The sequence below is a fragment of the Clarias gariepinus genome, chromosome 21, assembly GCF_024256425.1.
Source record: "Clarias gariepinus isolate MV-2021 ecotype Netherlands chromosome 21, CGAR_prim_01v2, whole genome shotgun sequence".
Taxonomy (NCBI): domain Eukaryota; kingdom Metazoa; phylum Chordata; class Actinopteri; order Siluriformes; family Clariidae; genus Clarias; species Clarias gariepinus.
The window spans coordinates 2,915,219-2,941,285 of NC_071120.1; the positions used below are offsets into that span (position 1 = coordinate 2,915,219).

General features: G+C 40.8%; 2 protein-coding genes across 2 annotated transcripts in view; both read left to right on the forward strand.

Moving 5' to 3' along the window:
- The window catches only part of LOC128509190 (H-2 class I histocompatibility antigen, Q9 alpha chain-like), a 45,679-nt gene extending 39,787 nt beyond the window's left edge, over positions 1–5,892 (forward strand). The window contains exon 7 of the mRNA XM_053480814.1: positions 5,706–5,892. Coding sequence (XP_053336789.1) covers positions 5,706–5,740 — 35 coding nt within the window. The 3' untranslated portion in view covers positions 5,741–5,892. The remainder of the gene's footprint in view (positions 1–5,705) is intronic.
- Positions 5,893–13,088: 7,196 nt separating this feature from the next.
- LOC128509714 (BOLA class I histocompatibility antigen, alpha chain BL3-6-like) lies at positions 13,089–23,168 on the forward strand. The gene is made up of 4 exons (XM_053481549.1): positions 13,089–13,190; positions 15,803–16,069; positions 16,237–16,500; positions 22,864–23,168. Exons 1-4 carry the CDS (start codon positions 13,121–13,123, stop codon positions 23,166–23,168), a joined length of 906 nt encoding a protein of 301 aa, XP_053337524.1. The 5' UTR covers positions 13,089–13,120.
- The last annotated feature ends 2,899 nt before the right edge of the window (positions 23,169–26,067 follow it).

The window sequence follows — 26,067 nt, forward strand, 5'->3', positions numbered from 1 at the left end:
GTTTAAATAGACAACATAATTGACAGAAAATGGAACACAGATGCTGTCTACAGAAAAGGACAGAGCAGACTCTACTTCTTGAAGAAACTCAGGTCCTTTAATGTCTGCAGCAAGATGCTGCAGTTCTTTTATCAGTCTTTTGTGCCAAGTGCATGGTTCTTTGCTTTTATCTGCTGGGGCAGCAGCATCAGAATCAGTGACTCTAAGAAAGGCTAGCTCAATACTGGGCACTCCCCTGGAGTGTTTGAAGCTTAAAGTAAAAAGAAGGATGTTAAACAAACTGTTAACCATCATGGAGAACACCTTACAGTACATCCCCTCCACAACATACTGGATAAACAGGGGAACACTTTCAGTAAGAGAATTCTTCAGCTCTGCTGTGGCAAAGAACGTTACAGAAAGTCTTTTCTGCCAATTGAAATTAGACTTTACAATAACTCTGCTCTGTGTCAGGAGAGTGATCTCCTTCTCTGACATCACCATAAATACGCTCATATACATTCTATTTTCATTGCACTATGGTCACATCCTTCATTCATTACATCTTCTTTTTTATTAGTACTGTATTTGCTGGTTACATACTTGCTGGTTCATTCTCTACTACTTGCTGGTGCACCTTATGTACATTTTCATTCCCACCTGTATTTACAATCATTATGCACGTGTACATAGAAGCAGTATTTAAATATTCATATGTTATTTGATAGTATTTTTCTACCTCTTAAACTTGACACAATTTTTACCTTATTAATGCACCTTAAATTGTTAACCGTGTTCATTATTGCACCTTAATTGTACTTAATTATACTTCCTCATTGCATTTTTTAAAATTCTTGTTTGCTGCTTAAATGTTGTATGTTAATATATGTTGTATATACTTCATATTATGCTTATGTGACATTAAGGGCGAAAAATAACTCTGTAGACCAGAATGTCTCATTTTGGTTAATGCAGAAGAATCTCCGGAATTTTTGGTTGGTCACGGGGAGTTCTGGGGGGCACATGTGCAGCCTGTTCATGTTTCTGCCAGCGGCAGTGCGGTTGGCCTTACTTCTCTCTCACACTCACTGATGAACATAAGATAAGAGAAATGTTTTTATGTCCTGCAACTAACATCACGAGCTGTCATGATGATTCTTCATTAGAGAAAATAGCTAAAATATTTTCATTAAATCCAAACTAAATTTAAGTTGGCAAGGCTACATTATGATAATATTTTAATTGCAAACACACAACAGCCATTTTACGGCTAAAATTAATTAGAGTTCATATTTAAAGTGAATTATTGATAATATTAAACATTGAATTATAATAAATGGAATATAATAAAATAATTAGTGTGGATTTAATTTATACAGCAGATATATTTATTTAACCTAGGACAATGCAAATAAACTAGGCCTAAATATAAACACACTACAGTACATTTGCTTTGTAATAATAAATTGATATTTAACCAATTAAACTTGAACAACAATAATCATACTAATCATCATCATTTTAAACATCTTTGCATTTGAAATGGAAAATAGAGTCATGATCATAAAATCTTTCCTCCTCCATTGTCATTTAATCCTGCACTCGTATAATCCTCCTCATTTCATCTCAGAAACTAATGACACACCTTAATCCTAGGCTCTGATTGGTAACAACTCCTCCCCCCAGGTACAGGGAAATTTCCACATTAGTGTTAGTGTAAAGCTGTACTGTACGAGAGTTTAGACTGAGAGATGTGGCGCAGAGCAGTTATGAAAGCTCTGATTTTCCTCACATTTTCTTTTCATCTTTCATCAGCGGGTGAGTTCTGTAATGTTTACTCTCTTTATTATATTTATTTACTCTATAATATTAATGTTTAGCGCTGTGATAGTAATATATTCACTTTCACTCAGTCATCATCTATACCACTTTACAGTATCCTGTATTCAGGGTCACGGGGGGCCTGTGGCCCATCCCAGCAGACTTAGGTAATAGTTAGTTAACCGTGATAATAGTTAGTTAACAGTGATAGTAGTTAGTTAACAGTGACTTAGGTAATAGTTAACAGTGATAACCATTATGCCTTTGTGCTGCCCAGTAATAAATTAAGTAAATACCAAATAATTGAATACTCTGTAAATGCGCACATTATTATTATTATTATTTTTTTTTTTTTTTATTGGCTGGTCAGTTAAATATTTTATATATATATATATATATATATATATATATATATATATATATATATATATTTGCTCATTTCAGTATAATCACAACAGTAATGTTTAGATAAGTTCTGTTTAAAAATTCCCATGACACATTTTTCACTTTACCATAATTTATAATGTTATCTGTAAAAATATTTAAAAAAAAAAATAGATTTTGTATTTTAAATTATATATTTTTATTTCTTTATTTATATTTAATGTGCACAGGGGTTTATTGCACTACTTTTTAAATAAAAATAAGCATAATAATAATCGATTTTGTAAGTTTTATTATAGAACATTAAAGTTGTGCTTTTGCACTTCTTACAGTCACACACTCTATGCAGAAGTTCTACACTTGGGTTACACCAGGAATAAATGTTCCAGAATTTACCACTTTTACTCTGGTGGATGGAGATCTGTGTGACTATTATGACAGTATCATCAGGAGGTCGATTCCGAAGACAGAATGGATCCTAAAGGTGAATGATGAATATCCGCATTTCTGGAACTTTGTCACACAGAATTGTCAGAGTTTGCAGGAGATCTTCAAAGCTGGTCTGGAAATAATAAAGAAGAATTGTAATCAGACTACAGGTACAGTAAAGCACGCACACACAAACACACACACACAAACACACACACACACACACACACACACACACACACACACACACACACACACACACACACAGTAAGCCAGCTAAAGTTATGATAACTCCTGTAGTAATATAAATTTAATCCAAATTAAATATAAATGATAAGAATAAACAACTAAATGAAGAGTAAACGCTAGTGTGAGGTTTGAATGCAGCATATAGAAATAGATGGTGTGTGTATGTCTGTCTGTCTGTCTGCAGGAGTTCACACACTGCAACTGATGCTCGGCTGTGAGATTGATGATGATGACGGCACCACTAGAGGATACATGCAGTTAGGATACGATAGAGAGAGTTTCATGACCTTTGAATTGGAAACTAAAACCTGGATTTCAGCCAAACCTAGAGATGTAATTAACAAACATATTTGGGATTATGTTAATGGTTTGACTGCTGAGTACCAGAGGAACTATGTGAGCACCACCTGTATCAAGTGGTTAAAAGAGTTTGTGTCTTATAGCAGGAAAACTCTGGAAAGAAAAGGTAAAGTCTACAGTATCTGTTTGTAATACACACACACACACACACACACACACACATGCTCAGATCCTGCACACACTATTAACACATTCCTTCACTAGAACACACACTTAACGTAGGCTTAGGTATCTTACTGATGTAATAAATAATCTGAATAGACAGTTAACCCTTCTTTAATCGTAAGCATAATTTGTCCCAGAAGTGTGTATATCAAAATAGAAGCTCATATATCAAAGCGAATTCCCCCATAAGAAATAATAGAAACTCTGACATTGAAATATTCATATTAAAATAATTAATACAAAATATGAAGTAAAAATAAAACAAATTAACCTGCACTTTATCTTTAAAAAGAATCCAGACAAAGCAGTGTTTTTCTCAGTGTGTGTGTGTGTGTGTGTATGTGTGAAACTGAAGTAACACAAGAGGAGAAGGGAGGGGGCTACTGCGTAGGATGACTTTCACAAACACACACACACACACACACATAAACTAAGTACTGGAAACACTGCTCTGTCTGGAAACGTCTTTAACAAAGGACCTCTCTAATGAGCACGCACACACACACACACACACACACATTAATAAAATCACTGCTTTCTGACAGAGAGATTCCTGAAACTGGATCTTTAATAAGGAACCTTTTTACAGTTGTTTTTGCTTAACGTGCATGCACACACACATTGTCACAATGTTATAGTAAACAGTACACACACGGATGCTGACTATACGATTGACGCACACTGAGACTGAGCATGGGAGACAATTACTCATAATGTAACAGCAAGAAAGAGAGAAAAAAACCAATGGCTTAAACCATTGGCTATATCAAGACCTTATTCGTTTATTATGTTAACATTTATTGGCTTGTCTTGCTAAGCACTTGCAGACTGAGTTACTCACAATTAAATTTTTCTGAACAAAACTAAATTGTGCAGCATAAAGTATTGCAGCCAAAAGTGTTGATTATATAACAGCTTAATTTCAATTTGTGACAGAACCAGCATTGGGTGTAACACGTTAGAGTACTTGGATTACTTTTTTGATGCAACGAGTAATCTAACGCATTAGGTCGCCATTTAAGTACTCAGTTATTTCGTTCCTTTTTTAAAAGAAAGTAACGCTGTAATGTAATTAAATACATTTTAAAGACAGTAATTTTGTAATGTAATTAGTTACTTTAAATAGTACTGTCCCCCAGCACTGTGTCAGAACTAAGGTGGCAGCAGAATTGGGCTACATGCAAATTAAGAGGAACTACTATACAATTCACGCTCAAGTTTGCCAAAGCTCTAATGGAACACCTGTAACGTATTAATCCAAAGGTTAAATAAAGCAAATTAATATCAGGACGTACAAGCTCTAGTGAGTTTCTACTTATGTTACCAAGCTTTATTATAATTAACTGACTAAATCAGGTATGATCTTGTTTTGCTAGGTGAATTTTGAAAACTACTTTGTCCCTTGGAATGTTGTTTATAGATCACGTGACCTTTGTCTGTGTCTTCTTTATAATTTGGAAAAACTTTGTTTGCCTGGTTACAACTATAAAAAAAAAAAAACTTTTACCTGCACTGGCATCCTTATGGTACTTTATAACAATAGTGCGACTGTCTAAATTATTTTGCATTGGAATCTATTTTTCCAATATTATTTATTAAAGACATCTGACAGGGGTTTAAAATGTCTGTCCCTCTGTGTCTCTGTAGTTGTTCCTGAGGTGTCAGTGTTCCAGAAACAGTCTCCTTATCCAGAGGTGGTGTGTCACGCTACAGGTTTCTTCCCCAAAGCAGTGATGATCACCTGGCATAAGGACAGAGAGGACGTGCATGAGGACGTGGAGCTCAGAGAGACGTTACCCAACCAGGATGGAAGCTTCCAGAAGAGAAGCATTCTGAGAGTCCCAGCTGAGGAGCTGCAGAAACACACCTACACCTGCGTGGTTCAGCACAGCAGCTTGGAGAAGGAGTTAGTGCGAGAAGCACCAAAAGGTCCTAATAAACTAGAGCTGTAGAGAGTGAAAGCTGATTTCTTGCTGCAGCAGATAATAAAGACTCTGTGCTGATTCAACAGGTGGAGGATCGATTGCTATCATCACTGCTGTAGTCGCGGCTCTCATCGCTCTCGTCGCTGTTGTTGCTGGAATTGTGGTCTGGAAGAAGAAGAACTCTGGTGAGAGGAGGAAGGAGGCAGATGGGAAGTTTTTTTTATGTTTAATTTTTTATGTGATACTGTCTGTCCATCATCTGTGTTTCAGGCTTTAAACCGATTCCACAAAACTCTGCTCAAGGTAAATAAATGATAGCTTCTTCAATGATATTTGAATTTAAACAAATTGTTTAGTTCAGTTAAAATTTTAACTGATTATGTTGTTTTACAGCCTCTGAAGGAGATTCTTCCTCCAACAACTCTTAAAGTGTGACTGTGTGACTTCCTGCTGAACTGAGAGAGTAAGACATGATGGAGTTTACAGTCTAATATGGAATAAACATCTGTGTGTGGAGAGAAAATCCAGCGGAAAAGCCTGAACTAACATTCAGTTGCAGCTCAGAGCTCATCCTGTTTCTGTCTGTTTGTTCTTTTAGGAGACGAGAAGAGCAAAATGAGGAACATGCACACACACACACACACACACACACACACACACACACACACACACACACACACACACACAATTCCAGTGGTGTACGCTTTCATTGGGAAGCAGTTACAGCTCACTGCTATTATACATATACTGTACATCAGATTTTAAACCTGTTCTGGATGAACACACCTTCACACATGACTTAATTTACCTTCATACACACACTTTCTCTCTCTCTCACACACACACACACACACACATCAAAACTGTGATCATTGTACTGAATTTTTACAAAGAGGTGCAGTTTAATATCAGCATACATCAGTCAGCCATAACATTACAACATAAAACACTAATCCCACTATTACGTACACTCAAAAAAATAACTCGTTAAATGAACATAATTAAATTATGGAAATTAAGAATTTCCACCTGATTTAATGGCTTTCTTTTAGCATTAAGCAATTTTGTTTTGGCCTAACTTAATGTTTTTAGGTTCAGTCAAATTAATTTTATTAGGTTCATTTAACTTATTTACTACAGCTGCATCCAACATAATTTAATACTGTTAACATAAATGAATAGCGTTGGTACAACACATTTTTCAGTTGTAAATTAAGTTGATCCAACTCAAATAAATTTAAATTTCAAGCCCTGGTCAACAGAATTCTGTGAAGGAAGGAAGCATAAGACAAACGGGATAAAACGGAGATTTTATTTTACACCAGCAGCAACTTACAAATGAGGTCTCAATTTGAAAAGTTGTACAAAACATAAAACACCACAAATAAGTATTAATCATAGAAAAACAATTAAACACCAACAGAAACGTTTTGTACTTGATAACTGTACGTTATGACTTTTAAATATGACCGTTAGAGACGGTTGGTCAGGAAACTCCTGAAGTCAGACGCAGACAGGACACTTTCACTCACAAAGTGCTGTGAAAAAATATAGAGATAGATTCAATTAAAATCACAAATTCGCCACAATTGCCCGCTGACATTCCACTGGCGTTCCGCGACGTTCTGTAAGGACTGCAAGCTTCTGGGAGGGCCGGCAAAAAAATTAGACATGTTTAATTTTCCATTAAACTTTATTTTTTTTTGCACGGAAAGATGGAAACGTACTCACAGCGCCAAAAACTTGTGGTTAATCATGATGAACTGTACTTACTGCCACTGCGCGAAACCGCATAGGTGAGATAGGGGTATTCACAACTCATGAGAACAGACCGAAACCAGAACCGAACCGCAGATAAAGCACGCGCATATAACCGTCAGTATTTTAAGTGTGATTAAAAATACAAGAAATAGCTTAAACCTTAAGCCTTTTCCACACGCCCGCCAAACGTTTGTCTTCTGAACAAACTGTGTTCTCTTCTCGTGATATCTTCTCGTGATGTTTGCTCTGATATTTCTGCTTTTCATAGTGACACGATATCTTTGGTTTATCTCAACATGATTGAATACATGTAATACATGTTAAGTTGTTGAATTTCATGCAAATACAACATGATTTATTCATGTTTATCTTGGAAACATGAAATGATTATGTACAAAACACATATTACATTTTAGTACATGTAACAGGTAGCCAGGTTCATTTTTTTGAGTGTATGTTCCTCTTGTGCCAGATGGGCAGCTCTCTGGGCTTGGCTCTGCACGGTCTCCGTGTGGGTTTGCAGGGTGGAGACCAGGTCCTGGGTTCTTCAGATGTGAGAGGTATTGAAGTGATAAAGTGACTAAAGTGTAAAAAAACAGGAGTGAACACAGGAGAAGCAGGAGTTCATGCTGGAGGATCAGCAGAACTCCAAGCTTTTATTTTCTCCACAAGTGGAAACACAAATCAACTAAACCACACACTACTGTTCACATTATTTATTATTTAACTCAATCTAAAGCTAAAAACAAACAATTAAACCCCTTTTCACAGTGAAACTGAATGAATGAAAAACAAAGTGTATTTTCTTCACTCTGTGTTCTGAGGTTTATTTTATATCTCTGTTCTTTTAGAGCACATGATCTCAGTATCAGTTCTACATTTACTCTTATCTTCTCTACACATAATACAGCTGCAGAAATGCACACATCCTACTTTATATATATATATATATATATATACAATGCCATGCAAAAGTATTTACTTCTTTATTGTTTGTTCTGTTTTGCTGCAAATCATCCTGGATTTTTTTTTTTTCGGGGGTTGTGCCGTACCATTTGCTGAATACAAGACGTTTATGACTGTTCATATATATATATAGAACCCACAATCGCCACTTCAACAGTTAACTACAATTTATCACACTTGAATCTGCAAGAGATTTCAGAAAAAAAAAAATAAGTGATTAATAAAATACCAGATGAGAAACATGATGGTTTGGTAAATGTATTCAGACCCCTATAGATCCTCTCTGTCTCATTCTTTTATAGCTGTGTATCTGCAGAAATGTCTTGAAGCTGCTGATGATTTACTTGTGTGTTTTGTGTCCCTGTCTTGTTATATTGTCCAATATCTGTTAGTTTCATGTGATAGACTGCTACATGTGATAGACTGTAACCCAACATTTCACTTTGAAATTTCCTGAAAGTGAGACTAATGATACTGAACCACCAACATTAAGGAAGAGACTCTGGTGTTAATCTGCAGTGTTTTTGTTGTCAGTATTTTTTTTTTTTAGAATAATTAACAAAAAGCTGTTTGGAATGTTCACATAAAAATGCTCATATTTATTATAATAAACATTGTAAATGGTTGCATATAGTATCGACAAGAAGAAGTTATTGTGAAGTTATTAGTTTAAAAGTACATGGCATCAGGGGAAACTAAATACATCACCAGGGGAGACCACAATTTACAATTCATTAATGTTAATCAATAAAGATGATTTAGAGAACCAAAGTTAATTTGTAATAAATTATGGTTGGTGCCGAGTGCATGAGATAAAATGGATGGCCTGTTTACATTGTGACAGAAACACAAGTGAGTCTGAAGCATCTTCACTCAGCAGAATCATATTTTTTATCTTATCTGATTATTGACCCTCTTAAAGTCGCCACAAAAACACTAACAATAACACTGTTATGGAGCTTGTTTTAGCAAAAAAAAAAAACTAAACAGGGATATTGTCATGCTATAAAATTATGTTTTTAAAAGCTCTGTACAATATTCAATTTTATAATTTACCAACTGAAAATTCTTTATCAACTTCTACAGGCCTCCTCTGAGCTCTAACTAATCATTGAGGACACAGAAGAGGTTTTGATTAAAATGGTGGTAAAGTGATAAGAAAAAATCCCATGGACAGTGAAGACATTTTATAACTCAAGCTTTATTATATGCTGTTAAAGCACACTAATGCACATTAACATATTTTACTTATTATAAGCAGGAAACAAGTGCATGAATTCAAGCTGATTTGTATTGTGGCCAACACATAAATATCTGTTGTAACGCTTGGATTTATTAAAATCACTAGTTACTATGCTACGGGGTCTAGGATCTAAATACGGGCTAATATTATTCACTTCCGGTGTTGCGCAATCTTCGCGGGGCAAGACAAGACACGGGACAACAACTACTAAACCAACCCAAAGTGTATTAAATGAAAAAGACAAATAAACAAATAAGGTGCACCAACAAAACAATATATACAAAATATATACAACTATAAACAGTGTGTGTAGCGTATGCGTGTGTGTGAGTGCGTATGTATGAAAGTCCAAGTCCGTGTTATTGTGAGTATGAAATGGTGTACGGGAGAGATGGCTCGGCCTCACCGGTAAAAGATGTATAATCCGGGAGCACGAGAAAACGGAACGAGAAGGGTACTGAATGTGTCCAATGAAGATTAGTCCCGTAATGGAAAGTAATCCTCCGTAACAACAAACAATCTCTCTCTCTCTCAAACCAAATGCAGCGCGCTGTCTCATCTCTCCGTCTCGAGCCACTTGCCGGTTCCGGCTTTATACCGGCACACGTGACCCGACGCCGCTTCCGGGTTCCCTCGCGCTGCGATCGCGCATGCTCGCGAGAGCTTAACCCTGTGACCAACACAGTCTATGGGGACAAATAAAACCAGACAGGGCATATTTCATTGAGCAGGTGAGCCGCATTAGCTCCGTAACTCTTTCCCTGCTACTTAAAATGCCCCTTTATGTGGCTGCGCTACATAGACCCCCCCCCCAAGCCTCCGGCGTCTGAGGAGAATGTCCGTAAAAGCGCTTTATATTACCCACGTTCACTGTACCAGTTTTTTGTGGATTGCCCCAAGACACGGTGTAATTATTTGGTCCTATTTTGTTTTTTATTTCTGCTGGTCCCTCCCACTTGGGCACTCGCGCAACTGAAAAGTTTTGATGGGCAGAGGAAAGAGAGGGTGTCCGTCGCCAAACCAGCTCGCCCGGTAGCTCTGGCGCCTTGTTCTGCCGGGAATTGAGGTAGCTGGCGTGTTTGGCTGACTGAGTTGCTGGTGGTTGTGCCTCTTCCTCCGCTGTGATCCTGGGGTCGGTCTGTGATGGATGTGAGGCTGGGTCGGTGGTGAGTTGTTGGGTGGCAGGCTGCTCCAGCGGTCCCTGGTGAGGTCTGGCATCTGATAGCCCCCGGGTCTTTTCCTAAGTTCACAAGGAGGTTGGGCTAGGGGCGCGGCCGATCTCCGATGGCCCCTGGTTCCCTTGGCCCGGCTCCGGGTGCTCCGGCAGACCTCGCACGCTTCCACGTACCGCCAGACGTCCTTGCGGATGGAAGGCCACCAGGCGACGTCTAGGAGGCTCAGTAGTGTCTTTAGCCCCCCCCGGTGGCCACCCGTAAGCTTTTGATGAAAATCTTGCAGGAACGTCTGGGTCTGCGATGGCGGGATTACCAGCTGGAGAACTCCTCCCTTCTTCCTCGGCACTCTACGATGTAACGCCCCTTGGTGGTGTTCGAAGGTCACCCCCTGGTTCGGGGTCTCTCCGGCATCCACCACAGTGGCCAGAAGAGCCACCTGGAGACCTTCCTGCTTTGGATGTTCCACCTCTGCCAGGTCTCTGGGTGGAGCCGAGGACAGCTCTGATGTGACGTGTGGAGGTTCCGCTTTCTGTGGCAAGGCGTAGTAGAGCTGAGAGGGTGCAGACAGGGGCTGGGCGTTGGAGGGTCCGGCCTGGGATGGAGTAGAAGCGGGCTCTGGGGCTCCCTCCTTCATCTTCTCCTGGCTGTGTTGGGCCCCCTCCTTCTGCCGAAAATCCTTCGCCCCCAAGTGGTCCTTCTCTGTAGTTGCGATGCTTGGAAACTCGGGTGATTGTAGAGATGGAGATGGTGAAGACGCAGGGGTGTAGGCTTGTAACCTTTGTACGGTGGATGTGCTAAAGATGCGCAGCTTCCTCATCTGCTTTTCCCAGAGGACATCACGGCGCAAAAAACAGTCCATTATCGCTCTTTCCAGTTTTTCTAAAGACTCTTGGCAGTAGAGCTCCAGCTCTGCTAATCTAGCATCCACTGCCCGCCGAAAACTGAGTTCACGATTTAAACTGCTGTTAATGGAATCTTTAAAATCCCTCTCTAACATGCCCACTTTCTCAGACATAGCCTCTACATCCCCTTTACATTGCTTAAACTCAGTCTGCATTGTTTCGACAACATCAGTAATTTTAGACATCTGACCCTCAATATCATCATGTCTATCTGATATATACAATGAGCTAAGCAATGAAGTAGGGTTACGTCGCGTCACAGGGACATCTACATCATCCGGTACAATACTAGCAACAGCAAAGTTGGCCCTCCGAGCACTACTAGCATTAGCAAAAACGTTAGCTTTAGTGCTAGCCATGTTGGCGTCTATTTTGCTCCTTAAAGTCACACAACACCGGAAAAATACCCAAACAACCAGACTCCCCATACGGGCCACCACTATGTAACGCTTGGATTTATTAAAATCACTAGTTACTATGCTACGGGGTCTAGGATCTAAATACGGGCTAATATTATTCACTTCCGGTGTTGCGCAATCTTCGCGGGGCAAGACAAGACACGGGACAACAACTACTAAACCAACCCAAAGTGTATTAAATGAAAAAGACAAATAAACAAATAAGGTGCACCAACAAAACAATATATACAAAATATATACAACTATAAACAGTGTGTGTAGCGTATGCGTGTGTGTGAGTGCGTATGTATGAAAGTCCAAGTCCGTGTTATTGTGAGTATGAAATGGTGTACGGGAGAGATGGCTCGGCCTCACCGGTAAAAGATGTATAATCCGGGAGCACGAGAAAACGGAACGAGAAGGGTACTGAATGTGTCCAATGAAGATTAGTCCCGTAATGGAAAGTAATCCTCCGTAACAACAAACAATCTCTCTCTCTCTCAAACCAAATGCAGCGCGCTGTCTCATCTCTCCGTCTCGAGCCACTTGCCGGTTCCGGCTTTATACCGGCACACGTGACCCGACGCCGCTTCCGGGTTCCCTCGCGCTGCGATCGCGCATGCTCGCGAGAGCTTAACCCTGTGACCAACACAGTCTATGGGGACAAATAAAACCAGACCGGGCATATTTCATTGAGCAGGTGAGCCGCATTAGCTCCGTAACTCTTTCCCTGCTACTTAAAATGCCCCTTTATGTGGCTGCGCTACACTGTTAAATTACACAATGCAGGTTAAAGCACAATGAAAAAGGCCTTGTACATGTAAACAAACACCTGGATAATAACATGAAGTCATTAGGGAAACTAGAGGTGGGCCGATTTATAACAACCAGACAAACTGGTTCGAAATTTACACAAAGCAGGTGAGTAGAAATAATCGTCTAAAGAGCAATAAACCAATGACAGGTCAGGGACAGAGACAAGAGACTCACGTCAATACAGAGCGCATACAGAGAAGTGCAGCACTGAGAGAGAGAATCATACCACGGATGAGTTTATATTTTAAGTAAATTATTAGTAGCTAAACAGAACAAGAGTAATATTAATGCCTAGTTGTTTTATTTTCCTTTGGCATCATCTTACTATCAGTAATGAATTCTGATTGGTCCTAATGCTGGCTTCTGATTGGTCCTAATGCTGGGTTATGATTGGTCCTAATGCTGGCTTCTGATTGGTCCTAATGCCGAGTTCTGATTGGTCCTAATGCTGGCTTCTGATTGGTCAGGGTGGTGATTCCTGTTTGGTAATCCCTGTTTGCCGGTAGGGTTTTTGCTTTAATACTATTGCCTCTGTAAAGACTGAGAGATGTGTCGCTGCAGTGCAGTTATGAAAACTCTGATTTTTCTCACATTTTCTTTTCATCTTTCACCAGCAGGTGAGTTCTGTAATGTTTACTCTCTTTATTAGAAGGTGTACATTTGAAAAGTGGGACTCTGTATCTTAATGTGTAGATATTTCACTGAGCAACATTTTTGCTTGATTTTATCCTTGAAAAGTAAAGGGCTACTTCTGTGATGGCACTCCTGGTTGAGTGACACTTCATTATAAAATTAGATTAAGTGGTAGGTGAAATGGCAAACACATATGAGTCATAGAATTTTAAAAAGAGTAAAATGAAATAATTTTTTTTTAACTAGGTCATATATTGAAATGTTGTCACTAAAAGGCTTTTTTGGCTTCCCTTTAGAAATAACATTTATTGGTGAAATGGGTAGTCAAGTCATGCCATTTAAAAAGGAGTTTGTGGGTAAATAATCTCTTTACATTTAGAGACATCTTGTACATTTCTAGTAATTCTTTTATGTAGGTTAGAGTATGAAACAGATGCAGTGTGGAAAAGTGGAATTATGCTGTAGAAGGCAGCAGAAGGAGAGAAGGAAGAGAAGAAAGTCATTTTAGGATGAACATCAGGGCCCAATGTCTAAAAATCATCAAAATATTTTCTACGCCCTTAGAAATTTTATATTTTTGATACTCTGTTACTTTTGCAAAAAGCAGCTTTACACAATCAAAAGAAATTATGGAAGTATGAATCAAAATGATCAGATTCTACCTGATGAGCAAGCCGAGGGTGACGGCGACAGTGGCAAGGAAAAACTCCCCGGGATGGTATTAGGAAGAAATCAGTGGCAGACTGGACATCTGGAGCACTGGGAGTTTCCTGCTGGGCCGCTGACCAAAGTGGGCCGGCCCAGTCAGTACGCAAATATATAAAAAAATAACGAAAGACATCTCTTTTCTACACTGATCGATGAGTGAATCTATCACACGGGCGCCGTCAACAAAGAGTGTGCAAGCAAATGTATCGCCCTCCCTCCAATTAATTAGTTTGGTCTATCCCATACATACGTACTGAAACACGCTCCCTTTCACTTCTACTTTACAGAGAAGAATATATTAAACCTTTCTGGATACAGCAAATTTCTCTGAGCAAATATTTAATAATTATTTCAATGGATGGGGAAAAAAGAAAAAGGTGGTGCTGAGAAACATTATTTAGAATTAATATTGACTACCATAATAATTACTAGCACAAGCTAATGCTGCTCCAACTTACCTGTTCAGTTTGATTGCCACACTTTTCACTTGGGTAGAGAAGGGGAGGAGTGTTGGTCAACAGCAGGCACTGGTTCATCATCACTGACCCCGCTGCACATTTAGCTTATACTGATGAGTGGTATATCTTACACTGCTTCAAGATAATCGCCCCTGACTAGCTAAAATATATATATACTAGTAAGTGGTGTTAAGAATTTGTCTCCACATTAATGAGCTAATGTATTATGATGTTGGATGTGGTGGACTGCTGTGCCCCAGGAAGTCCAGGGCCACTTTTTGGTCCCAGTTCGCCCCTGGAAGAAACCTTGAGAGGAACTAGACTCAACAGGGAACCCATCCTCATTAGGGTGATAACGGATAGCAGGAATTAATTTACAGTCATACTGTGTGTTAGGAAGCTGGAAGTTCAATATAACAGTTGATATCTTTAAGTTTTTATGGAGTCCAGTCATTACTGGAGATTCAGGTAGACTGTAGGAATTTCTAGCCCTGAACTCTCCCAAAGCAGACTACATGTGGCATCCATGCAACGAGGTCTCCAGCCAGAAGCAGGATTACAGGATGAGTCAGACAGGTCCAGAGGGCTAAAGAGGTCTGGATCACTGGCAGCTCAGGAACGACATGTATATAGCTCAAGAGAAAGACAGAGAGAGGGAAAGAGCGAAAAGAGAGAGAAGAGGAGAGAGCAGGAGAGAAGGAGAGATGACAGTTAGGTATAGTCACTGTCACACAATGTATAAGTAAGTTTTATGTATATATTGTGCAGAGTGCAAGCAGGGACTTAACCAATCACTTTACCGTTACAAACCAGAGTGATCAATAAGAGTGGGGAGGACAGCATCTAAACATACCAGTTCACCATGATACTCTACATCCATGAGTCCCCTAGATCTGCTCCTTTACCTAAGGCAAATCTATTTATAAAAATTCTTGTCTGAATAAATAGGTTTTTAGCCTGGACTTAAACACTGAGACTGTGTCTGAGTCCTGAACCATAATTGGAAGGCTATTCCATAACTTTGGGACTTTGTAAGAAAAAGCTCTGCCCCATGCTGTACTTTTCATGATACGCGGTACTGACAAGCAGCCTGCATCTTTTGATTGAAGTAGGCGTGGCGACACTAGCAGTTCACTCACCATTTAATGCATTATATGTTAAAATAAGTTTTTAAATCGATATGAAATTTCACTGGGAGCCAATACATTGAGGATAAGATAGGGGTGATGTGCTCGTATCTTCTGGTTCTAGTGAGGACTAACTGAAGCTTGTTTATGCATAGTTGAAAAACAACCAATGTTTTTTTTTTTTATTATATACTCTATATATTGTTTAATTATATATATTCTCTAAGATCATAATAAAAAAGCAAGAAGATGAAATTTCCCAAACTGTACCACTTAACCAGTCTTCACCCTATATTCTTACAGATACACACAGTTACCAGTACTTATTCACTGGAGTCACACCAGGACTAAACTTCCCAGAATTCACTGCTGTTGGGATGTTGGATGGAGAGCAGATTAACTACTATGACAGTAACATCAGGAAATTCATCAACAAAACAGACTGGATAAAGAACGCTCATGCTGATGATCCGGATGTTTGGGACAAATACAGCCGGAAGCTGCAGATTGAACAGGAAGAGTTCAAGCATGAAGTAAAGACATTAATGCAACTCTTCAATCACACTGAAGGTGAAACCAACACACAGAGCTTTACACACTGTGTGTTACAATAAATAAGTTAAAATGATCTTTAATATAAAAAAAAATATTACAAAATACAAATAAAGAAACTATTTTGTAAATTAAGAATAAATTATATGTAAAATGTGCTGTGTGTGTGTGTGTGTGTGTGGGAGTTCACACATGGCAGTGGATGGTTGGCTGTAACCTTACTAATAATGGCTCCTTTTACCAGTTTGGTTATGATGGAGAAGATTTCATCAGTTGGGATGTGAAAGCTGAAACCTGGACTGCAGCTAAACCTCAAGCTGTGATCACCAAACTCATTTGGGAATCTGATAATTTTTATAAGAAGCAGGTTAATAACTACCTGAAGATTGAGTGTATTGACTGGTTAAAAATGTACGTGACTTATGGCAATGCGACTCTGGAGAGAAGAGGTAAATGTGTGATCCGCTCTTTACCTGTAACAAACACACATCTACAAAATAAATTAAATATTGCTGGGTCCCTGTGAAGGTGAAGAGGAGGACCGAGAACTGCCAGTCATTGTTCTCTGTTCCAAATGCATTTTTTCGTCTTGGCTATCAGATTTAGAGTTACCTGCCAGTTTTTACCTGCAAGCCATCCTCCATCCTTCTCCTCAATACAAAGGGACTGGACTGATAAAACAACACACACACACACACACACACACACACACAAATCACTCAGACAGTCCCGACTCTTAAATAATGATAATATCAGGACTGATCTATAACCATCTCACAATTTGTTTATACCGACCCACCTGATCTTCTCTTTCTGCACTATATTGCACAATATTTATTTCCTTGCTATTTTTTTTGCACAAAGGATTTTTAAAATCATTGCTGCTCCTCAGGAATGTCAAATGTTTACTGTTTCTCCTCCCACTACCACAACTCAAGTACTGAAACGTGTAACATTGTTGTGTTTGTCTGTAGCTCCTAGTTTGCACATTTACACATACACTGTGTTGTCTGTCGTCTATTGTTGTCTCTTTTTAGTATGGAGTAGTTAATTTAACTGTATATGGTTGGAATGACTATAAAAGCCGACTTGACTTGACTTGACTTGACAGTAGCACTTCATTAGGTCAAGACTGGAAATGAAGTGAGCCCATCCCAGGTGCTCCACTAAGTCATACACTGGTGGGAGGGGGCAAGAGTCAAACTTAAAAACCTTTGTCAAGCCAGGGTAACTTATTACAAAGTCTTATGCTCTCATCGGGCTTGGGTAGCACAACAATGGGTTGGATCAAGGGCTGGTGAATTTCTTGATGATGGCTCACTGGGAGCATTTTGGCTACCTCTCATTTAGCTGCTCAGAGGCATGCTTCTGGAGTCCAACAAGGCTGCAGAAAGACCACTGTTCCTAGGATTGTCTTAATATAGTTTTGGACTGTGTGGGTATGGCCTGGCTCTGTCAACCCTATTTTAAAACAGTCCAACCAGGATATGGTTTTCCCTACGTTTTTAGCAGATTTTTGTCTGTATGTGACTCTTTCTGCTTACCAGGCTGCTGCAGGCACTAGTTGACGGGGCCAGCTAGCTCATAGATTACCATGACCATGACAGCAGACCAGAAATTTGCAGCTGGTTTTAGGTAGCAAGGGGATGACTTGGTCACCCACCTAGAAATCTTGAGGTTGTGCAGGTTGGTTGTAGGTCCTACTACCTACTACTGTTCTGCCTGAAGTCATTTCAATCTTGCTAATGTTCCCTTTCAAAGGCTACACTCGATGCTGCGTGAAAACGCTATGGGAACATCTTGTCATGTTGCCGGTTGTGAAGCATGTGTGTATCAAACACGTCAAATTTTTGGCTTTTATAACCTCGGTCAGGTGACGTCATCTGATAGGATGCACCTGCAGGTTATAAATAGGAGTGAACTGGAAACATTCCTCAGATTCTTGTCTTCACCTAGTTGTGAGCGTGTTGTGTCTAACCAGCAAAATAAGAAGTGTTTAACACACATTGATAATGGCAGAGTTTTAAACGAGATGTCCCTCCGTGTGATATAATTCATATCGGAGGGCGATCTCTACACTTTACTGCTGTGATTAAGGGCTACGTGCGCGCCTCGCATTCCTTGAGAAGCCTCAAGCCGCCGCGCATTCCTGGGGCTTAAACTCGTGTATCCGGCAGAGCAGTGAGAGATGGATTTAAAAACTCCTTTCTTTCGCGTTCTCATCGGATCGGGAAATCCCTCTGTCCGCTCTCAAGCGCACCCTGTCGCTTCTTGTGAATGGGCAAGGATAAACATCCTCTCTTGCTTCCGCGGAGATGGTAATAGCCTCTAAGCACTTAAAAATAAATAAATTAAAATAAATAAATAAAAACATAGATGGCAGGTTCTGTCAGGTGGCTGGGGGCGGAGCCTCAACGACGCTCTATCCCCTTTTCTTAGCAATCTCCATATGAGTTAACCCTTTCATGGAGTAAGCTGTATTCATCCTGTGTTTTCCTGCCATCAACTTTTATTTATTTAAATATAGTTGAGGTAGAAGCACGGAGTTATATGATGACACCCAGATAGAAGAGACGCTTTCAGGCTATCTCTCTTCTGGGACATCATCCTTCCTGAAAAGCTATTACTTCCTTTCAAGCTGTGTAGACATTTTATCTTCCCTGGAGGAAAAAGCTTTTCGGGCAGCAGGTCAGGTTGGTGCTCCATTGCACACCATGGCAGTTTTGCACGCCTACCAGGCTGACCTGCTGAGAGACTTGAGTACTGGCGGGGCTCTGCAAGTTAAGGCGTATTGGACTTACACCGGGCCACAGACTTGTCTCTTCGTGCAACAAAGCAGACGGCTTGTGCTATCGGCCGTTTTATGGCTGCTATGGTCTCCGCGGAGAGCCACTTGTGGTTGAATCTCAGGGGCATCAAGGAGAAGGATTGTGTATTCCTCCTCGATGCCCCATCTCGCCTCCCGGCCTACTTGGCCATGTCGTTAACTCGGTCGCCACTAGGTTCATGAGGCGAAGTTATATAACAAGCCTTCAGGAAATTTTTTCCCCGCCTATTTAAGAGTCGGGACTGTCGGCCACCCAGTCTTGACCGGGTCTGACTGTTGCGAGGCGTGAAACACACAAGGAGAGTGTTTTTGAGCTGGGCATTCCCTCGCAGGATTAGGGTGCGTCACGCAATCCGCCTCAAAAGAGGTCAGACTGGCATATTGTCTTCACAAAAAAGCCCTGAGGTTCATGTGCCCAGGACCGTGGGGGTGGCCCCCCTATGGGGAGAGGCACGCAGAATTCCTTTTAAAGAATGAAGTGTTCTCCCTGGCACCCCCAGGAGGTTGGTGTTCTTGCTCCGTCATCACTGGTGTTTCGGGCAACTGCAGTCTCCAATAAAATGTTAGTTCTTCGGGTTTTTTCCTTCCATGTTTCAGGATGCCGAACATCTAACATCCCCCCCGTTTAACCAAGCTGCTGAGCTTTGCCCCTTTCAGAGAAACTTGCAGCGTTGAAGCTACTCCCAAGTATATCTCCTTGGGTACTAAGCACTGTACAGAGAAACTACAGAATTCAATTCTCACATCACCCTCTGCGTTTCAATGGCGTAGTCTCCACTTCCATGAAACCGGAAAGTGCGCATCTGCTGACAGAAGTTGCTGGGAAATGGGGCCATGTAACATGTTCCCCTACCAGTCAGAGAGTCAGGCTACTACATTCGGTATTTTTTGGTTCCCAAGAGGAACGGGGGGCTGCGTCCAATTTTTTAGATTTTGCGGGCCTTACCGCTATCCAAAAATAAATCAATAGAAATATTGCCACAACACAGGAGGTTCCTGAGGTTCGCTTTCGGGGGCAAAGCTTAGCAGTATCGGGTCCTTCCATTTGGTCTAGCTTTTTCACCCGCACATAAACAAAATACATGGATGTAGTTCTGGCTCTTACGACTGCAGAGCATCCGTATTGAATTACATTCTTGTACTTTGAGCCTTCTGCACATGAGAGCATTTCAGTTGTGGCTAAGAACCAGGGGATTTTACTCTAGGGCCAATCCCCAATAAGGGCTACGCGCCAGGTGCTTCGTACCCTTCCCATGTTGTTCAAACCTCGGTTTTTGACTTTGGGTCCCACTCTAAGTTCGTCTTGTCGTCGCAGATGCTAATGACAGACGCTTCCCTCATGGGCTGGGGTGCGGTCTTAGATGACCGTCCAGCCCAAGGGAGCTGGAGAGGCCATCTTTTTGCGTGGCACATCAATTGACTCAAAATCATGGCTCTATTTCAGGCCCTAAAGCACTTCCTCCAGCAGTTGAGACTACCATGTCCTAGTGCGGGTGGACATCACTATGGCAGTTTCATATATTAATCGCCAGGGCGGACTGTGCTCGCGCCGCTAAATAGCTAGCGCACCAGGTTCCTGTCCCTCAGGGCGATTTACATTCTGGGAAAATTTCATGTAGCGGAGGTGGACCTCTTTGCCTCGTAAGATCAGCAAATGTCCCCTTTACTACTCTCTGACTGCCAGCCCCTGCGTCTGGACACCTTGGCAGTCCCTGAACAGGACCAACTAAGTCAAGCTGGTCTTCCAGCCAGCGTAATTAAGACTATTCTAAGTGCTAGGGCTGCCTCCCCTCAAATAGAATGTATTTGAAAGTTGGTGCATGACGAAGCAGGTAGACCCAGTCCACTGCCGAATTGTTTCAGTGCTGGAGTTTCTGCAGGAAAAATTTGTCCTCTGGCTTGTGCTTTGTTGAACCACTAGAGTCATCGCCTCAGGTTTCTGACCCTTAAGATGGTTTTTCTAAATGGTGTTACCTCTTTTTTTCTAAAAGCCTTCTGTCCTCCGCCTTTACAGCTTCGGAGCAGGAGAGACTTCACTCACTGTGTCCAGTACGTGCTCTTCAGATTTACATCCACTGCATCAGCCAGTGGCGTAAGTCAGAGCAGCTTTTACATGTTTCGGGGCCACAAGCTGCGTGAGAGATGCTATTGCCCTCTCCTATGAGGCGCGTGGGCTCACTTCGCCTCTAGGAATCAGGGCTCATTCAACCAGGGGAATCGCCTCATCTTTTGCTCTAGCAAGAGGTATTCCCTTGCAGCAAGTATGTGACGCGGAGCGTTGGTCCTCTCCACACATATTTGCCAACATGCATCCTATTGTTTTAAAGCCTTCTGTCCTCTGCCTTTACAGCTTCGGAGCAGGAGAGACTTCACTTACTCTGTCCAGTACATGCTCTTCAGATTTATGTCCACCGCATTAGCCAGGGGCGTAAGTCAGAGCAGCTTTTACATGTTTTGAAGCCGCAAGCGGCGTGAGAGATGCTATTGCCCTCTCCTATGAGGCGCGTGGGCTCACTTCGCCTCTAGGAATCAGGGTTCATTCAACCAGGGGAATCGCCTCATCAGTTGCACTAGCAAGAGTTATTCCCTTGCAGCAAGTCTGTGACGCGAAGGGGCGGTCCTCTCCGCACACATTTGCCAATATGCATCCTATTGTTTTGAAGGCTTCTGTCCTCCGCCTTTACAGCTTCGGAGTAGGAAAGACTTCACTTACTTTGTCCAGTACGGGCTCTTCAGATTTACGTCCACCGCATCAGCTAGTGGCGTAAGTCAGAGCAGCTTTTACATGGTCTGGGGCCGCAACGGGGGGTGGCCCCCACTACACTGGGCTATTGCGCCCTCCTATGAGGCGCGTAGGCTCACTTCGCCTCTACTGTAGGAATCAGGGCTCATTCAACCAGGGGGATCACCTCATCTATTGCACTAGCAAGAGGTATTCCCCTGCAGCAAGTGTGTGACACGGAGGCTTGTCCTCTCCGCACACATTTATTACATTTATAGTCTGGATGTTCATGCTACTCCGGGCTCACGGGTCCTCGAGTCAGCTACCCAGACATAGTTCTGAGACCTTCTCGGCCTTGTGCGCACACGCTACACAACCTTGGAGTCCAGACACTTGCAGTGCGGCGGCGTTGGCACTCTTGTTCCCATAGTGTTTTCACGCAGCATCGAGTGTAGCCTTTGAAAGGGAACGTCTCGGGTTACTTTGCTGTAACCCTGTTTCCTGAAAAGGCGGGAACGAGATGCTGCGTCCCAATGCCGCACTGCCTACGTGACCGGACGTTCGTTCAGACAAATCAATCTGAGGAATGTTTCCGGTTCACTCCTATTTATAACCTGCAGGTGCATCCTATCAGATGACGTCACCTGACCGAGGTTATAAAAGCCAAAAATTTGGCGTCTTTGATACACACATGCTTCATAACCGGCAACATGACAAGATGTTCCCATAGCGTTTTCACGCAGCATCTCGTTCCCGCCTTTTCAGGGAACAGGGTTACAGCAAAGTAACCCGAGACGTGCTCCTGCATCTTCCTTACTTTATTATTTACTGAGCAATGGAGTAAGGACTGCTGGGGTGATCTTGGTAAACAAGAGTGACAGCAAAAGTCAAAACTTCCCATGTGACTGTTTTATGATGCAACTTTACCGAGCAATTTTTCATCATTTTTTTCTAATCACATTTGTTCTGCAAAGTTGATGATTTACTATTATCCTTCTTAACTTTATATAACATTTTTAACCAATTATCAACTTTTCTTTGCTTGACGCAGCCCAATGATTTGACTTTTGAAACACAGTGACATTCCACAACTATGGGAATGTCTCTGACATGGTTATTTAAGAGATGAGAAGCTCCTCGCTGAATCAGCTGGGCTTAAAATAATTGTTACCAGCTGAATCACATTAATCACTGTAGTAATTATCTAATCAAATACTTTGCTTATTTAAATTAAATTTAAATTAAAATTGTGTGTCTCTGCAGTTCGGCCGGAGGTGTCAGTGTTCCAAAAACACTCATCTTCTCCAGAGGTGGTGTGTCACGCTACAGGTTTCTTCCCCAAAGCAGTGATGATCAGCTGGCAGAAGGACGGGAAGGACGTGCATGAGGACGTGGAGCTCAGAGAGACGTTACCCAACCAGGATGGAAGCTTCCAGAAGAGAAGCATTCTGAAAGTCCCAGCTGAGGAGCTGCAGAAACACACCTACACCTGCGTGGTTCAGCACAGCAGCTTGGAGAAGGAGTTAGTGCGAGAAGTACCAAAAGGTCCTAATAAACTCGAGCTGTAGAGAGTGAAAGCTGATTTCTTGCTGCATGAGATAATAAAAACTCTGTGCTGATTTAACAGGTAGAGCACGACCTGCTATCATCATCATCATTATCATTGCAGTGCTGGTTTTCATTGCTTATTGCACAAGAGAACAGTGCAGGTAGATGTAAATTTATTTATTTTTTAATACTTTCTAATTCTTACAGGTGGATTTATTTAACATTTTGCCTACTTTTATTTTGACAAATTCTAAAAATTAGTACCTTAATTTCAGTGATCCAAAACTAGTAGACGGATTTGATACTAACTGTCTGTCCATCATTTGTGTTTTTAGGATTCGAACCTGTTTCTGTCAAACCCTGTAAGTAAACTTTTATGATCCAGAAACCATTACGTTATTTATTTATTATTGTTTAGTGCACTTTGTAATGGATTCTAATGTAAAGATGATTCTCTTCCTCCAAGTGCCAATGTGTCTTTGTGTTGAATTGAGAGAGTAAAACATGATGTAGTTTACACTGTAATATGGAATAAAAATCTGTGTGTGGAGAGAAAAGCCTGAACTAACATTCAGTCTCAGCTCAGAGCTGGTTGTTGCTTTTTTTTACAGGAGATGAGGTGATGGACATGAGCACAGAGTTTAATAGAAATTAAATAACATACAGAGGAGAAATACACCCCCCCCCCCACACACACACACAAACAGGTTGTACAATGTTTAAATCAATTCTGTCCTCCATTACACTAAGGGTGACCTCATTAATAAGCAGCAGTATTTCTGTCCTTTCCACTGTGAAGTTTTGGACCTGCCTGTCTTTTGGGTGTGAAAGTTTCAGGAGATCATCAATTACAAAAATACACAAATCAAACCCACCACCATGCCATGTTCACCAAGTCACTGTGGTGATGTTTTTTTCATTCCATTTTGATATCAGATGTGAACATCACCTGACCAGTACCTATAGATTTAAAGTATACCTGCATAATTATGTGTGTGATGCATCTCTCGCCTATTTGGATGGTGGGTGACTCCATTAAAGTTTGGGTGTTCAGGCTTCCCAATAAAGTGGCCAAGCAGTGTTCAATTAAAACCAAAATGAGACAAATGTGTGTGGTGATGGCATTATGCAGCCTGTGATTGATTGAAATGCCTACTGAAGCTCCACCCTTGTTGCCTCAGAGACGGGATATACACAGAAATTAAAGAAGTAAATAGACCCCCATAGGTTTATGATAATATACTGTATATGCAAATGAAAGAATAATACATGTCCACCTTAGCCACCTTAACAAATGGTGCACTCTAAACTATTCACTGTTAGGAAGCACTGTGTCCTGTGTGCTAGGAGTGAATTATTTGCTCAAATTGTTTAGGATTGTAACAAAATCTAAGATATATAGATCTATATATATTTAAATCAGGATAAATTATGATACTTGCAGAATCGCAATACAAATCAAATCAGCACCTCGGTATTATAATAATATCGTATCAGGTGGCTCCTGATGGACACTAATAAACAACGTGTTAATCATGTATTAATAGCTAAACCAGTGGCACGGTGGCTTAGTAATTAGTATTGTTGCCGTGCACCTCCAGGGTCTGAGTTTGATTTCCAGCCTGGTTTGATTCCCATGTCTGTGCGCGTGGAGTTTACATTTCTCCCCATACTTGGTGGGTTTTCTCCGGGTTCTCCAGTTTGTCTAATTCCCAAGGACATGCAGATTAGACTAATTGGTGTTCCCAAATTGCCCTCAGTGTAAACGAGTGTGTATGTGTGTATGCCCTGTGATAGATTGGCATCCTGTCCAGGGTGTACCCTGTCTGGCACCCTAAGTCTCCTGAACGGGCTTTAGGCCCCTGTGACTCGAATACAGGAAACAGCTTAATAGACAATAAGGGAGTGAGGAACATTTAACACATTTTGCTTCTAAGATCTGAAAAACCTGAGTATGAATTTACTTTATGCATGTCTGTGTATATAACAGATACTGTTTCTTTTGAGGTTTTTATTATATTTTGTGTGTAAGTTGACTGGCTATTTGCTATACAAGTCCCTTTGAATGATCTGTTACTGTACAGTGTTATTGTAAAATATATAATAATATATCTGACTGTTCTGCTTCATCTGTTTAATAGCAGCAGCTTCCACTAAAACCTAAACCACATACAGTAATAGGGTTCATTTACATTATTATACAGTTTACTGATGTAACAGACAGAGACTCAGTGTTTTATAAATGATTGTGCTAAAATTTGTGTACAGATAATTATGAACAACTTTATCGTCACTTAAATATAATTAAGCTGTAACAGAAATGTAGAGTCAGGACTAGATCAGGTCAGACTGGTTGTGTTTTTAAATAGTACTGTACCTGTCACAGGTGTGTACTGAGTTTGTTCTGAGTTTCATTTTACTGTCAGAGAGCTTTCAGTGGTGACACAAATTGTGATCAATCACTAAATAACCTCCTGATCATGGGACTGAATTCATTTTATATCCTGAATTCATTTTAAATCTATTTTTAAACCTTGGTCTCTGATCAGCATGTGTGATATCTGTGACTGTTAAATACATGTATAAGTTATAATCAGTTCAGTTTCAGTGTTTCCTCTTGTGTAGTGGTGTGTGACTAGAGAACTGTTTAAATCAGCTCAAACTTTAACCATAAAAACTCTACATAAAACACACAGGATCACAATCTCAGTAAAACTCTACAGCCGGTGAGGTTTAGTCTTAATAACAAAGTCTTAGTTTAGTCTCAGTCTTATTCAAACCCAAAGTGCCCCCTACTGGTGGTGTTGAAGTGTAATTAACTGAAGCAGTGTAATTATCACAATCATCAGAATCAGGAGTGAGAGACAGATGGTTTCAGCTCCAGCTCAGGATGAATGAGATTTAGATAAACAAACAGGA

What these genes read in the sequence shown, in the direction of transcription:
- LOC128509714 (XM_053481549.1), top strand. Translation starts at nt 13,121, where the DNA reads ATGTGTCGCTGCAGTGCAGTTATGAAAACTCTGATTTTTCTCACATTT. An exon ending in TTTTCATCTTTCACCAGCAG is followed by an intron (nt 13,191 to 15,802) that starts GTGAGTTCTGTA and finishes ATATTCTTACAG; the next exon opens with ATACACACAGTTACCAGTAC. An exon ending in TGCGACTCTGGAGAGAAGAG is followed by an intron (nt 16,501 to 22,863) that starts GTAAATGTGTGA and finishes GTGTCTCTGCAG; the next exon opens with TTCGGCCGGAGGTGTCAGTG.